This window comes from Haliotis rufescens, unplaced genomic scaffold (genome assembly GCF_023055435.1).
Source record: "Haliotis rufescens isolate VD_foot unplaced genomic scaffold, xgHalRufe1.0.p SCAF_20, whole genome shotgun sequence".
In the NCBI taxonomy this organism is placed as follows: domain Eukaryota; kingdom Metazoa; phylum Mollusca; class Gastropoda; order Lepetellida; family Haliotidae; genus Haliotis; species Haliotis rufescens.
The window spans coordinates 12,896,156-12,912,096 of record NW_025963891.1 but is presented as its reverse complement, the minus strand read 5'-3'; the positions used below and the strand labels follow the sequence as shown (position 1 = coordinate 12,912,096).

The window sequence follows — 15,941 nt, the reverse complement described above, 5'->3', positions numbered from 1 at the left end:
TACAGACATACAACAGTGTACAACAAACCTTTGCTGCAGACACATACAACAGTGTACAACAAACCTTTGCTGCAGACACATACAACAGTGTACAACACACCTTTGCTGCAGACACATACAACAGTGTACAACAAACCTTTGCTGCAGACACATACAACAGTGTACAACAAACCTTTGCTGCAGACACATACAACAGTGTACAACACACCTTTGCTACAGACACATACAACAGTGTACAACAAACCTTTGCTACAGACATACAACAGTGTACAACAAACCTTTGCTACAGACACATACAACAGTGTACAACAAACCTTTGCTACAGACACATACAACAGTGTACAACAAACCTTTGCTACAGACACATACAACAGTGTACAACAAACCTTTGCTGCAGACACATACAACAGTGTTAATCAAACCTTTGCTACAGACACAACAGTGTACAACAAACCTTTGCTACAGACATACAACAGTGTACAACAAACCTTTGCTGCAGACACATACAACAGTGTACAACAAACCTTTGCTACAGACATACAACAGTGTACAACAAACCTTTGCTACAGACACATACAACAGTGTACAACAAACCTTTGCTACAGACATACAACAGTGTACAACAAACCTTTGCTGCAGACACATACAACAGTGTACAACAAACCTTTGCTGCAGACACATACAACAGTGTACAACACACCTTTGCTGCAGACACATACAACAGTGTACAACAAACCTTTGCTGCAGACACATACAACAGTGTACAACAAACCTTTGCTGCAGACACATACAACAGTGTAGAACACACCTTTGCTACAGACACATACAACAGTGTACAACAAATCTTTGCTGCAGACACATACAACAGTGTACAACAAACCTTTGCTACAGACACATACAACAGTGTACAACACACCTTTGCTACAGACACATACAACAGTGTACAACAATTTAGATGTTAAAATGATAATGTAGGTGTTGCTAGTCTTCCATGTTGCATGTGCTTCCAGAGACCTGCCCCCGACATCAAGTCAGTATTATACGAGCTGCTACATGAGCTGTTGATGAACAACTGGCGCTACTTCTTCAAGGGGTCAGTCATGTCGACTCTCAACAGCCAGTCGGAGCATGTGGAGAATGGTCCTCAGTTCACGACTATTATGCAGGTAGGACGGGAGTAGCAAGATTGTCTCTCAGCTTTTCCTTTTGTTTTAAATTTGAAAATGATGGCCCAGTGGTCTAAGGTCCTGCCAGACTCCACTGGTTGTGGGTTCGTCTCCAAGGTTTGCCCTGAGTATGATAGTCCTTGGTTTGTCGAGACCTTTCTCATGCTTGTCTGCTTCACTTATCTTCCACTGCCTTCTTCAGCTGGGCTCTCCTCCCACATCAAGCTAACACTTTGTGATATACCTAAAACATTGTCTACTAGGTCAACATCTGTGTTAAATCCAACTCATTCATGCCTCTTTTGGAGTTGCTTTATAAACAGACTCAGTCCCTTTGTATTCATCTGTAACTTGCCAAGTCCATTGTCGCATGTCTGTATGATTCTGTACAACATTTGTATGACTATCATTCTATACAACTCTGTATGACTCTGTACAACATTGTATGTCTGTACAACATTGTATGACTATCATTCTGTACAACTTTGTATGACTATCATTCTATACAACTCTGTATGACTGTACAACATTGTATGACTGATTCTATATAACGCTGTATGACTGTACAACATCGTATGTCTGTATGATTCTGTACAACTTTGTATGACTGTACAACATTTGTATGACTATGATTCTATACAACTCTGTATGATTGTACAACATTGTATGACTATCATTCTGTACAACTTTGTATGACTGTACAACATTTGTATGACTGATTCTGTGCAACATTGTATGACTGTATGATTCTGTACAACTCTGTATGACTGTACAACATTGTATGACTATGATTCTGTGCAACTTTGTATGACTGTACAACATTGTATGACTGTATGATTCTATACAACTCTGTATGACTGTACAACATTGTATGACTATGATTCTATACAACGCTGTATGACTGTACAGCATTGTATGACTATGATTGTATACACCTCTGTATGACTCAGTACAACATTGTATGTCTGTATGATTCTGTACAACTTTGTATGACTACAACATTTGTATGACTATGATTCTATACAACTCTGTATGACTGTACAACATTGTATGACTATCAGTCTGTACAACTCTGTATGATTGTACAACATTTGTATGACTGATTCTATACAACTCTGTATGATTGTACAACATTGTATGACTATCATTCTGTACAACTTTGTATGACTGTACAACATTTGTGTGACTGATTCTGTGCAACATTGTATGACTGTATGATTCTGTACAACTCTGTATGACTGTACAACATTGTATGACTATGATTCTGTGCAACATTGTATGACTATGATTCTGTACAACATTGTATGACTGTACAACATTGTATGACTCTATGACTAAACAACTCAGTATGAGCTATATGTGAGTTCTGGGCCAAATGTCTTGTCTTCAAGAGATGATGTATTTGATGAGTTGAGGTGTGTATCTGGTTTCTCTTTCAGTCATATGGACAGTCATTCCTTCAGCCTGATATTGCAATATTTAAACAGAACCTCGAATCATTAGAAAGCCTCAACTCCAAATGGAAACTGTATCATAAGGTGAGTGACGGTTCAATGTGGGATTGACTTCGTAGCACATGTGGCCGAAATGAACAGTATGATTAGATCATTCTGTCCCCATGGGAACAAAGGTTAGAAGAGGCCCCAAGCACACTCCTGCTGGTCATCAGAGGTGACCTAATTGTACTGTGTAGTCAAGCTTGGTGACTGTTGATTGCTTGTCATCTTACCCAAACAGACGCTGATCACAATATCAACCACTTATTATCCCAGGCACGAGGTGGAGCAGGGGAAATTGGAACGGAGTTCTCAAATGAGTACAAAAATTGATGCCGTAAATTAAATGTCTACAGAGTTATGGCCCTTGCTCCAGGATTTTCAGATTGGTACATACTACGTGAAATGGGGACACGTTTTCTCAGAAGCTACTGAGGTTATATGAATGAAACTTTGCGTGCTTATCTAAGAGATACTTGCCAAGACTGGGTTTGAAAATTCGTCCCGTCAATTAACTGTTTACAGAGTTATGGCCCTTGCTCCATGAATTTCAACTTGGTGCATGCTAAGTGAAATGGGGACAAGTTTTCTCAGAAACTACTGAAGCTACATGAATGAAAGTGTGTATGCTTATCTACATGATCTAAGAGACTTGTCAAGACTGAGTCCAAGACCAAATTGGTCCCATCAATTAATTGTTTACAGAATTACGGCCTTCGATCCATGTTATTTGTACAATGGAGAGAGATACTCATCAAGACTGAGTTATTATTTCCAGAGAAAGGGCCTTTTGTGTGTATAAATTTCACATTTAATCATTTTCTAAAGTAAAAAAAGCAGCCCAAGTGCCTATCTCTTCTTAAGGCTATATTTTTTTTATTGTTTATGTTCACTACTATGTGAACAAACAAACTTCTAATGTGCCTCGTGGCGGGGCATAGTAATAAGGCTGTTTTCTTGTTATATTAATCATGTATCATATTCACCGCGAATAGCATCAAGATTGTTGAAGCAGGTTTCATTATCCCCAACAATGTGTTTTAAAATGGCCACTGTCCGTCCATGTTTCAGTCTGTGAAAGATGTTGTTTCCGGAGCAGATCTTGAACACCGTACAATATTTCTTCGCAAAACTTGGTTCATAAATCGTAGGTCTAGTGGTGAACTGGTTCCTTTTGATAATTTGGGATTTTGCCCAAAAACATTTTTTGAGTTTTCGCAACTTTTGCTTTGGCTGAAAATGGTGGTAATGCTAGTTCCCACTGCAGATCTTGAAAACCATACAATATTTCTTCACTACATTTGGTACATTGATAGGTCTAGTGGTGAACCCGGTGCCTTTTGATATAGTTGATATGGGATTTTCGAAGCAAATGGTTTCAAGTTTCCATGGCAACAACTTTGACCTATGGTCTGTCAACCATCATTTTTGCACCCAGATTTCACAATTATTTTCCATTAAACACACAATCACACAACAGAAGTTGGTTATCATGTTATTTTGCGTCCGTTGGCATGGCCTTGTAGTGTGGGGTTAGAACAAACAATGGAGACATGCTGTCAAAGGACAACATGATATGATTCGTGAGGTGTCATGATTTTTTAAAATGTGAATCAAAAAGAGAAACACCCTGATATCTCTTTGTTATTTCACAAAAAGAACATTGCATGCTACTGGCATTTCTCAAAGGACTTTATTCCGAATTATCTCCCCTGATTAGCGTTACAAATCTGCAGATGGCGAAGCAAATGGGGGCATTCCAATCCAAAGAAGAAAGAAAAGCCAGACCATTTTGACAAGCGGGTATTGAGAGATATCATTCCACTCATCACTATTGATTTAAATACTACAATAATACCGACATTTCACACGGATTTTCCGACGACTGCAAATCTGATGTACTTCTCAGAAAGGTGTTTTTGAAGTTGCTGACATTAAGTCTTTCGAAAAGATTTAGAAGTGATACACATAAGGAAGAGAATTTATGGATGTCAACTTCTTTATTATTGAGGAACACAACATTTCGGAGTATATATTCTCTTCCTTATTGCTGACATTGTCCTCTTGTTAAAAATAACTCTCGCTCATGTATCGTAAGAATATTTGCGTGCTGTTGTTTGAACCGTGTTTTTGTGACCGTATTGCAAGTATACTACTCAAAAGAAGTTAAGGATCATCGATTCTTTCATATTACTATTGTTAATCTGCCCTCAAATGAGAGATTACCTGCAGTAATATGAAATAATCGGGTGATCCTTAACTTCCTTTGAGTAGTATACAAGAGAAAGGAGGTAGGAAAAGGAAAGGAACTTCCACATGAATGTCCTGGTGTCACTTGACCCTTCACTGCATTGGTCATTACAATTTTATGTCATTGTCAAGACTACCTACACATTGTTTCGTCAATTCTCAGAAAATCTTCATGGAGATGATGCTGTGTCAGTTCCTGAACGTGCTGATCCAGGTGCTGGTGCAGAAGTCACATGACCTGCTGCAGGAGGAGATCGTCATCACCGTGTACAACATGGCGTCCATCGACTTTGATGGCTTCTACTCCACCTACCTGCCCCAATTCCTCACCAACATGGAGGGCCTGGACGACAACCAGAAGACTGTGCTGGCTCACAACTTCAAGATTGACACGGTAAGTTGGGATACCGTAGGGGTTCACAACAGTCCCCTAGTACCAACTAACATGTGATCGTCAGAATGTGTGACCTGGCCGATAGCTTGGACTCGGTAAGTTTGGATACCGTAGGGGTTCACAACAGGCCCCTAGTACCAACTAACGTGTGATCGTCAGAATGTGTGACCTGGCCGATAGCTTGGACTCGGTAAGTTTGGATACCGTAGGGGTTCACAACAGGCCCCTAGTACCAACTAACGTGTGATCGTCAGAATGTGTGACCTGGCCGATAGCTTGGACTCGGTAAGTTTGGATACCGTAGGGGTTCACAACAGGCCCCTAGTACCAACTAACGTGTGATCGTCAGAATGTGTGACCTTGCCGATAGCTTGTCGTTAGCTGGCTGCCACGTCCAGACTTGATTCCTTATGGATAGCCATGATACAGCTGGAATATTGCTGAGTGCGGCATTGAACAACAAACTAACAAACTTTAAACATGTTAAAGCCAAATGTTGTTCTTCCAGGATCTGCCCTCCTTCACCCAGAGCACACACAGGTTTGTGAACGACATCCGCTACTACAGACTCATCAACAACAGTTTGCCAGAAGGCTCCGTCAAGTTTTAAGACACACGCTACAATAGTCCTCAGATAACATTACTGAAACACCCCTGGACTGAATAGGTCAACACCCAAAGGAGAAGTCGCCAGCTTGAAGCTTGTCGAGACAGAAATCATTTGATCAGAGATGGCCTGCCAAACAGTGATTTAGTTCTCCTGCTATATCCTGGCACATGATCCAGTCAATTGTCCTCCAGCTTCAAGAGTCGCATAGGATTGCCAGGATGCCGTTGTACAAAACAACCTTAGTGTTATGACTGTTGTAAGTCTATGTTAAAGTATAGGAGTAACTATCACCTTAGCGCTAAGATCGCTATGTACAATGGCATCCAGGGTGTATTTCAGGAATGCATTCCTTCTATGGTTGTCTCCCTTTGTCCAACGTCATCTATCAGCATTCTGGAGATTTAAGTAGCAGTATTTTTAGTGGTATTAGTTTTCAGACATTTTGTATGAAAGCTTGGTGCATGTCTTGGTGCATGTCTTGAAGGTTCAGTCTCAGGCTAGTCCAGGCTGCCCAACAAGAGACAGAAATAAGGTATTGCTGCAGCACTAGTTCATACACAAACCTATCCCCCACACTATCACGTTTGCGTAAACCTCTTGACATAGAAAAGTGGTGAGCCACAAACGTATTACAGGGTAATCCAGACCAAGTTATTTGGAGACATGGATTTTCTGAAGGATTTGATATGTGCAGTGTGACTGTTACCTCCAAGTGTGTATGGTGGGGACAATGTGAACGGGAGTGTATATATATATACCCATCTGACAGGGCTAGACCCTTGCGGACTGTACAGGTGTAGATATTACTGTCCATATTGTATATTATTGTGGAATGTGTGTGGATACAATGTCTGTGGCACTGACTGACAGTGCTGTGGTGATGTGTCAGATGAGCAAGGCAAGATGGCAGCGACAATCAAAGAGACGGCTGTATGTGGTAGTCCCAGCTGAGATGTGAGAGGTGTTTCTGAGTGTCTGTCATGTGTGATTCTGTTGTACTGTTAGATGAGACCATCTTGTAAAATGAACATGATGAGTTTATATTCTCTTTAGATGTATTCCTACATCATGGGCAGGTACATCTCCCCGAGGCAAGGGAGTTAACTGACTAAAAAAGTCCAGTTTCCACCCTTGCCAAACTAAGATTGAAATATGGAGTTATATTTTGGCTGGAGTGCTGAGTCTATGCATAGTCCAATCAATATCGCGTAACAAAATCGACATCCAGTTCGTGAACTGCCGTGCAGATTTCAGGCGTTTGCAGAATTTGGAAAGCATCTTAGTGTCAACAGATATTTTCCACATCTTTTCATGTTTTTAATGAAGCTGCTCACGTGATTTGATGCACTTCGTGAGGTAAGACTCGTTTTATTACAATATAGATCTTGATTATGACTCATATCGTCTTCAATGGGCAATGCCATTTTGTTCCAAGCGAATGCAAGTGATATGAGAGGTGGAATCTGATTGGTCAATAGGAGGCACATAGAAGGAACCTAACTCGTATGGCTATGATTGAGCCCAGAAATTCCAGCCCAGTTCAGGCCAAGGGTGGTAACTGGACATTTGCAGTCAGTTAACTCCCTTGCCTTGGGAACTGGACTATTGCAGTCAGTTAACTCCCTATACTCGGGAAGATGTGGCAGGTATTCCCCATGCTATGATTCACTTACACACTTTGTCCTGATGAAAACCTTTACCTGTTAACCATGCCTGTGCTTGTGACCTTTCACATAAGTGGTACGTACATCAGGTTTCCTCACATGTCCAGCTGACTCGCCATGATACACTGTTGAACTTACACCCAATGCTTGTATCATCAGGACTTGTTTTGTTTCAAATGTTATATCCATGTTACCTGGATCGCCTGAAGCTTGAGGCTGTACCCTAATGGTCCAACCATTCGCTCAAGAAAGTCCCATTTATTTCCCTCAGAATCAGGGGGTGATAAGCAATCCACACGTACCTGATGTACATGATATAACAGTTTGTTGCAGTTTCCCATAACGTGTTGCATTTCCTCAAATATTCATGTTTTCCATGCCACGACAGTTAGTGACCTAGTCGGACATATTTCATCAATCATTTCATGTTCTTATAGTTCTTGATACATTTTAAGAAATAAGCCATTAATCTTTCATGTTTTTTAATCGCTTGAACTGCTTTGATCCATATATGATTGGCAATTGCCTTGTACAAAAAGATATTTGGAAAAAAAACAGTTTCTGTATTTGGACAAAAAGTAATTTCCTGTGAGTTGACCAGAATTCCATCAATGGCCTTGATAGAAGTGTGACAGGTTGGAATACCAGTATGTCCTATAATATGACACATATGTGTCACATCAGACCTCTGTGATTGGTCAGTCATGTTGTGTTTGATTGACAGATGACAATAGGATAACCCACACTGGTTTAGTTCATGAAGCCAGGGCTTAGTGTAGTTTCCTGGGCCCACGTGCACAAAGCAATGTGAGAGGTGCGACTATTGCAAGTCTGTGATAAACTAGAAGTATCGGATTTATGTTTGTGAGAGTGGTTAGATCACTTTGTGGAAGTGATTTGTGTCGAGAGACGGTTCGGTGTATAGTCTTCATGGCTTATTCCAACACGGTCTACAGCGAGTCTATACGGGATGCAGGTATCTTGTACATGATATCACTCATGTAGACCATATGTACAGTGTCCATGACTCATCCATGAGTGAGTGAGTGAGTATAGTTTGACGCCGCTTTAGCAATATTCCAGCAATGTCATGGCAGGGGACACCAGAAATGGGCTTCACACATTGTACCCATGAGGGGAATCGATTCCGGGTCTTTGGCATGACAAGCGAATGGGCTACCCGACCACCCAACTCATAAGTAATAAAGTGTCTTCAGAGCGAGTGAGTGAGTATGGTTTTACGCTGCTTTTAGCAATATTCCAGCAATGTCATGGCAGGGGACATCAGAAATGGGCTTCACACATTGTACCCATGTCGGGAATCGATTCCGGGTCTTCGGCATGACGAGCGAATACTTTATCCATGATTTGTGATGGGGCATTGTGTTTCACAACAACTCCCTCAACCTTGCAAAGAAACATGCTCAAACAGACTGGTTGCCTATCAGCATTCTTATGATGTTAATACTGTTATTTATGCCACAGGGAGTTAACTATGAGCTGCTTATGTTGTGAACTGTCCCAAACCCTACACTACAGCATTCTTTATGCCTGGTTTACAGATTGACTTTTCAAAATCAAAGAGTTTAAATCAAACTACGAAAAGAACTGCAAGAGCATATATTTCAAGTATGGTACTTACAATGAAGACCCGTGAAGATCTGGGGTAGAATAGGTCTTCATCAACCCATGCTTGCCGTAAAAGGCAACTAAAGGGATCGGGTGGTCAGGTTTACTGACTTGTTTGATGCATGTCATCGTATCCCTATTGCGTAGATCGATGCTCATGATATCAACCAGTGGATTGTCTGGTCCAGACTCGATTATTTACAGACTGCCGTCATATAGCTGGAATATTGCTGAATTACAAAGAAACACAAACTTTTGCTGAACTAATTGTGTTACCACAGTGAAACAATAACTCAGTTGAAAAGTTACTCCTGTTAATCCTGTTAATCCAGACAATGGTGTTCCTGCTGAAATCATTCAGAATTACAAATGTCTGGCTAAGTGAATCCCGTGTAATGTACTTTATGTATGTGTAAGTGTGCAGCAACCCGGTTGATGTCCTCTGATTCAACAGGGTCCAGATTAGGGAGGTTTCACAGTATATGAACAACGATTGATTGAACGTTCTGATACAGGAACTTATCACACTATTATTTGATGTCAGCAAGTGAGTTAACAGGATTTACTGTTGTAGTTGAGGGATTACATTACTCCGTGTCATAGAGGCCGTTATTTTGTTAATTTGTCAAAGGGGTTAAATTTGTTAATGAACCAATCTAGAAGGAAAATATATATATTATTTCGTGTGATATTTTGAGATAGGCAGATCATAAAACAAGTGATTAAGAACAGCATAGCGCTGAAACTTGTTTTGTGCAAGAGGCCCTGTGTTACATGTTTGTAGGGCATTATCATCCATTCCTTGTTGAAAGTGCTTTACCATGTTTACATGTTTGCTCTTGCTAAGTGCCATCAAAATCAAAGTGCCAAATGTGATGCTTTATGACTTTCATAATTGCCTATTGATATGTAACATGTTCAGTCACTGTCCCATAAACAACACTGAAAAAGCTAAAGGTGTGGAAGTGTACATGGTTTTCTCTGTAAACTGTTCATGTGTGTCACAGTGGCGTAGCATCTATGGTGTGTATTTACATAGTCCCACCCTCCTTGTTATTGTCATGTGTTGTTCACTGTTGATGAATCCTTGCAATCTCATTAAAATCAGATCTGAGGTCTTGCCACTGCTAAACAAAGATCTGAGGACGTCTGATTACGGGTCACGTCAGACCGACCTTTCGTGGACATTGACCCACAATGGAATTCCTGACAAGACGTCGACATTAGCCAATCAGAAGTCAGCTTTCTCGTGTTTTACAATGCTAGTTTCAAACTGGAGACGCTTCGAAACATTTTTTACAAATGCTCGACTGATATTTTAATAACTGAACAAAAGGACATTCTGGAATGGCCAATAGATGGCCTAGATTGTACAAATTCAGTCGTAAAGCCCACATCTGTCTTCGGAATACCCTGTGTAATGTCTTTCGAGGTTAAACGGAAACACTTTCCAACAGTCACTTTCCTGATCTGATAAGCGACGCTTTGATTGGTCACATAAAAGCTCGTTCTGATGTGACCCCAAATGGGATGTCCACACATCTTTGTTTAGCTGTAGCAAGAACTAGGATCTGATTGTAATAAGATTGATGATGTTGTTGCTGAAAGTGATACACTGAGGTACTGGGGTGTACTCGATACTGCCACCAGACAAAATCCCATTGTGCAGTCCAAGATGTATGTGTACTGGTATATTAGGACATGATGCGAAAGTGAAACGTACCACTTCCTGTTTGTGAAGAGGTGGTTTAAGAAAATATACTAGATATAAGCCCTCCATCTTTGCATATTGTCCAAGAAGGTTTGTGAAAGAAGAAACAAAGGTGGCTGTGCCCTGAGTTTGGGTTTGATCTTCCATTGATGGACCACAGCCTTTTACCACAAAGTGTGCTCTCGTCCTGTATGTCATGCATGTCTCGTGTATCATATGGTGTGTGTATCATATGGTGTGTGTATCATATGGTGTGTCGTAATCTAACTATTGAGAGATGTATCCAACCATGTATCTTGCAGAACTGAAATAATTCATTGATGCATGTGTGCACCTTGGTATTTATTTTAGTCAATGTGATCCAGGATCTTCTTTATTCTGTAGTGTTTTGTATGTTGTTTATGTACCAGAGATCAGATTGTTTCAAATTGGTGCCAGGTAACATTTGGGTTATCGTATTCGACGTAATAAGCACCCCGCTCTAATAAGCGCCCACAGCGATATTTGCTAATATATTGGCCAGTGAACAATCCCAATTAGCACCTCTTCCAAATGATCAATGTACACAAGACTTATTTATTTGTGTATAATACGCGATCGTGTGTTGTATGCACCCCATATCATGGGCAATTAAATTCTGGAAATATATATCTGTCGTGTCTAATACACACAGACTTTCTTTTGTATCATTTCAGGCTGTCAGCATAAACCACGAAATTTACGATCTTTTAACTATTTTTTTCACCAAAATTTTAATCTAATAATAGCCCCCTATTTCTAATTTTGAGAGCGCCCTGGGCGCTTATTATGTGGATTACGGTATGTATACTACTCAACGTTTGATAGGATAATCAGATATTTCATTCTATTGAAGTATCCACTTTACATATTAAAAGAATTATGTGTATAATGGAAAGATAAATATATCCCTATCAAAAGCGCAGTGGTATATATGAGTCTGACATTTGACACAAAAATTGAAACGATAATATCGAACAGATTTGTTTTCCTCTGTTAATTAGAACATTAGAAATATATGTGTTCCCACTTTTACTGTTAGTTATGTATGTGTGATACGTATTGTATCTTGACCAGAGTATGGCATTATGTGTTATTATCACAGTATCATCTCAGCCCTAACATTATAACAACATGTGTCATCCCATCACAGATAGTGTTAGTGGTTGGAGAACCCACCATCTGCAGAAAGTAGGCATGGTAGTATTGTGTGAGTATTCAGAGGTTGGCCAGCTATGCAGCTAATACCACGGAGATTATCTCCTTAACTAACACCCTTCCCACGCGTCCAGTCATATGCACTCAGTCAGGCGGCAGTTCTACAGGAGGCCTGCTTACCTGAACAGCACTCAAACTTTATGTCAACCTGCTGGAGCTGATGCTGAACGAGATCATCACATCTTAGATGAATGATCATAATAATATCGTGGTATAAATACGTTCACTGTGTTTGTGGGGGTAGAGATGGCCCAGTTCATAAGGCAATGTACAGTTGTCTCCCTTTGACATACCAGGAACCTATGCTTGTGGGTTTGAATCACAGATTCATCCTGATTATATTTCTTGGTTTCTTGGCACATACACGTTCTTGTGGTTTTCATCAAAGTAGTAAACATCTAAGACCTTCCTCCTACATTAAGCTGACACACCGTGAAATCACTAAAATACAGTATACTCCGGTTATAGCAAACTCAGAAGGGTCTGCTAATTTTAGTGTGTTATAACCAAAGTTCGTTTTAAGCATAAATACAGCAAATGTCCGGGACATAAAACAGTTTGTTATAAGCATGTTTGTTAAAAACATCGTTTCCTGTACTGTTCGACATGATGGTAAATCCAACTCACTCACTGCCTTGGTGTCAAACAAGACTTACAAGTAATGAAGACAACAGTCGACCCTGTCTCTTTTGATCCAATAGGTTCTAAATGCAAGTTGAGGATAAAATGAAATAGAACAAAATAAATCCAATTTTGATGTGTGCCAAACAGTAAAGTGAGCTGGGCCTGTATGCAGAAAGAAAACCTAACTGGACTGAGGACCAAAGCCTGCTTCTGACAAAGCTCATTGATGAAAACAAAGCGGTTTTGTTAGGTATGACAGCACAGCTGAAGAAAGGAATAGTGGCACATGTTTGAGACAGTCGAGAACAACAAGGTGTTGGTAGCTTCAAACAGTTTGACATCACATAGTTTGACTATTTGTAAATGTTAAACATCAGTATCAGTTGTGGAGTAAACTTATTTATTCTATGGCTTTTGAAAGTCAGCTGTCCAATGATATCCACTCAATTACTAGTGTTAGTATCCACACTGACTGCCACTGTGGCTAGTGTTAGTATCAACACTGCTACTGTGGCTAGTGTTAGTATCAACACTGCTACTGTGGCTAGTGTTGGTATCAGCACTGACTGCTACTGTGGCTAGTGTTAGTATCCACACTGCTACTGTGGCTAGTGTTAGTATCAACACTGACTGCTACTATGGCTAGTGTTAGTATCAACACTGCTACTGTGGCTAGTGTTGGTATCAACACTGACTGCTACTGTGGCTAGTGTTAGTATCAACACTGCTACTGTGGCTAGTGTTAGTATCAACACTGCTACTGTGGCTAATGTTGGTATCAACACTGACTGCTACTGTGGCTAGTGTTAGTATCAACACTGACTGCTACTATGGCTAGTGTTAGTATCAACACGGACTGCTACTGTGGCTAGTGTTAGTATCCACACTGACTGCTACTATGGCTAGTGTTAGTATCAACACTGACTGCTACTATGGCTAGTGTTAGTATCGACACTGACTTCCACTGTGGCTAGTGTTAGTATCAACACTGACTGCTACTATGTCTAGTGTAAGTATCAACACTGACTGCTACTATGGCTAGTGTTAGTATCAACACTGACTTCCACTGTGGCTAGTGTTAGTATCAACACTGACTGCTACTTTGGCTAGTGTTAGTATCAACACTGACTTCCACTGTGGCTAGTGTTAGTATCGACACTGACTGCTACTATGGCTAGTGTTAGTATCAACACTGACTGCTACTGTAGCTAGTGTTAGTATCAACACTGACTGCTACTATGGCTAGTGTTAGTATCAACACTGACTGCTACTATGGCTAGTGTTAGTATCGACACTGACTTCCACTGTGGCTAGTGTTAGTATCAACACTGACTGCTACTATGTCTAGTGTTAGTATCAACACTGACTGCTACTATGGCTAGTGTTAGTATCAACACTGACTTCCACTGTGGCTAGTGTTAGTATCAACACTGACTGCTACTTTGGCTAGTGTTAGTATCAACACTGACTTCCACTGTGGCTAATGTTAGTATCGACACTGACTGCTACTATGGCTAGTGTTAGTATCAACACTGACTGCTACTATGGCTAGTGTTAGTATCGACACTGACTTCCACTGTGGCTAGTGTTAGTATCAACACTGACTGCTACTATGGCTAGTGTTAGTATCAACACTGACTTCCACTGTGGCTAGTGTTAGTATCGACACTGACTGCTACTATGGCTAGTGTTAGTATCAACACTGACTGCTACTGTGGCTAGTGTTAGTATCAACACTGACTGCTACTATGGCTAGTGTTAGTATCAACACTGACTTCCACTGTGGCTAGTGTTAGTATCAACACTGACTGCTACTATGGCTAGTGTTAGTATCAACACTGACTGCTACTATCGCTAGTGTTAGTATCGACACTGACTTCCACTGTGGTTAGTGTTGGTATCAGCACTGACTGCTACTGTGGCTAGTGTTAGTATCAACACTGACTGCTACTATCGCTAGTGTTAGTATCGACACTGACTTCCACTGTGGCTAGTGTTAGTATCAACACTGCTTCTATGGCTAGTCTTAGTATCAACACTGCTACTATGGCTAGTGCTAACATCAACACTGCCTTCGTGACTTGTGCTACTGTTAAATCGTAGCACAAGCGTTGTCTCATGATAACATGTTCACCAGATTATGTCCCACGGTTTATTTAAATGCTAGGTGTTGAATATTTTTTCTGACCAGTCCATTAGGGTACGTGCTGATAACAATGAGGGCTAAGGGCTGAGGGACATATGACGCTACCTGTCATATTCATGCCAACTTGTTTCCCTGTTATTAAGTGTATAAAGAATACCACAGAAAAAAACATCTTTAAGGCACAAAACTACGTTTTAGCCATCCTATCAAAACCACATACTAAGATGTATAAATAACATTTTTGTTTTCAGGGAGGAACACAATTTGCCAAATGTAAACTAACCCCAGCACTGGAGTGTAAATGTTATCAGTATTGTGTTGGGCTGGAGGGGACGCATGATTGTACTGGAACACCGGTTTACGTGTCAGCCGTATCGGTATTTAATACTGATTATTTTCATACTTGTAAATATGTACATACTATTACAGCATGTGCCATCTATATTTATATCTGACTGTACATACTTGTGTGCCTATGATCTGTACATGGTTTTGCTACAGTACCGCAGTGTATAAAACTATAACGTACAAAAATATCTGATCAACATTGTGTTTGTTTTCTTTACCACTGCCTACTGAAACACTGGCGAGAGAGTGGGCACAAGAACTGAATACTGTGCAAAACCTCAACCAATCCAACTCACTCACTGAACCCCGCTATTGGGGTAGGATAGTCACAGCTCGGCCACCTCACACGCGTAGCCGTTAAATAGTGCGATCTACCTAGAAGCCAGGTCCCACGCATAGCCGTTACGTAGCCCGATCTACCGAGCAGCCAGCTCACACACGTAGCCGTGAAATAGTCCGATCTATCGAGCAGCCATGAAGCATGAGGCACTGGGTACATATTTTGTCTATAATCACCATCGGGAGACAAGCATGAAGCAATGGGTACATATTCTGTCTATAATCACCAGGGGGAGACAAGCATGAAGCAATGGGTACATATTCTGTCTATAATCACCAGGGGGCGACAAGCAGGAAGCACTGGGTACATATTCTGTCTATAATCACC

General features: G+C 40.6%; 1 protein-coding gene across 1 annotated transcript in view; it reads left to right on the top strand.

Moving 5' to 3' along the window:
* The window catches only part of LOC124131795 (exportin-6-like), a 55,999-nt gene extending 40,528 nt beyond the window's left edge, over positions 1-15,471 (top strand). The window contains exons 21-24 of the mRNA XM_046495266.2: positions 1,011-1,166; positions 2,606-2,704; positions 5,076-5,306; positions 5,815-15,471. Of these exons, the coding sequence (XP_046351222.2) occupies positions 1,011-1,166; positions 2,606-2,704; positions 5,076-5,306; positions 5,815-5,916 (588 nt within the window). The 3' untranslated portion in view covers positions 5,917-15,471. The remainder of the gene's footprint in view (positions 1-1,010; positions 1,167-2,605; positions 2,705-5,075; positions 5,307-5,814) is intronic.
* Positions 15,472-15,941: the final 470 nt, after the last annotated feature.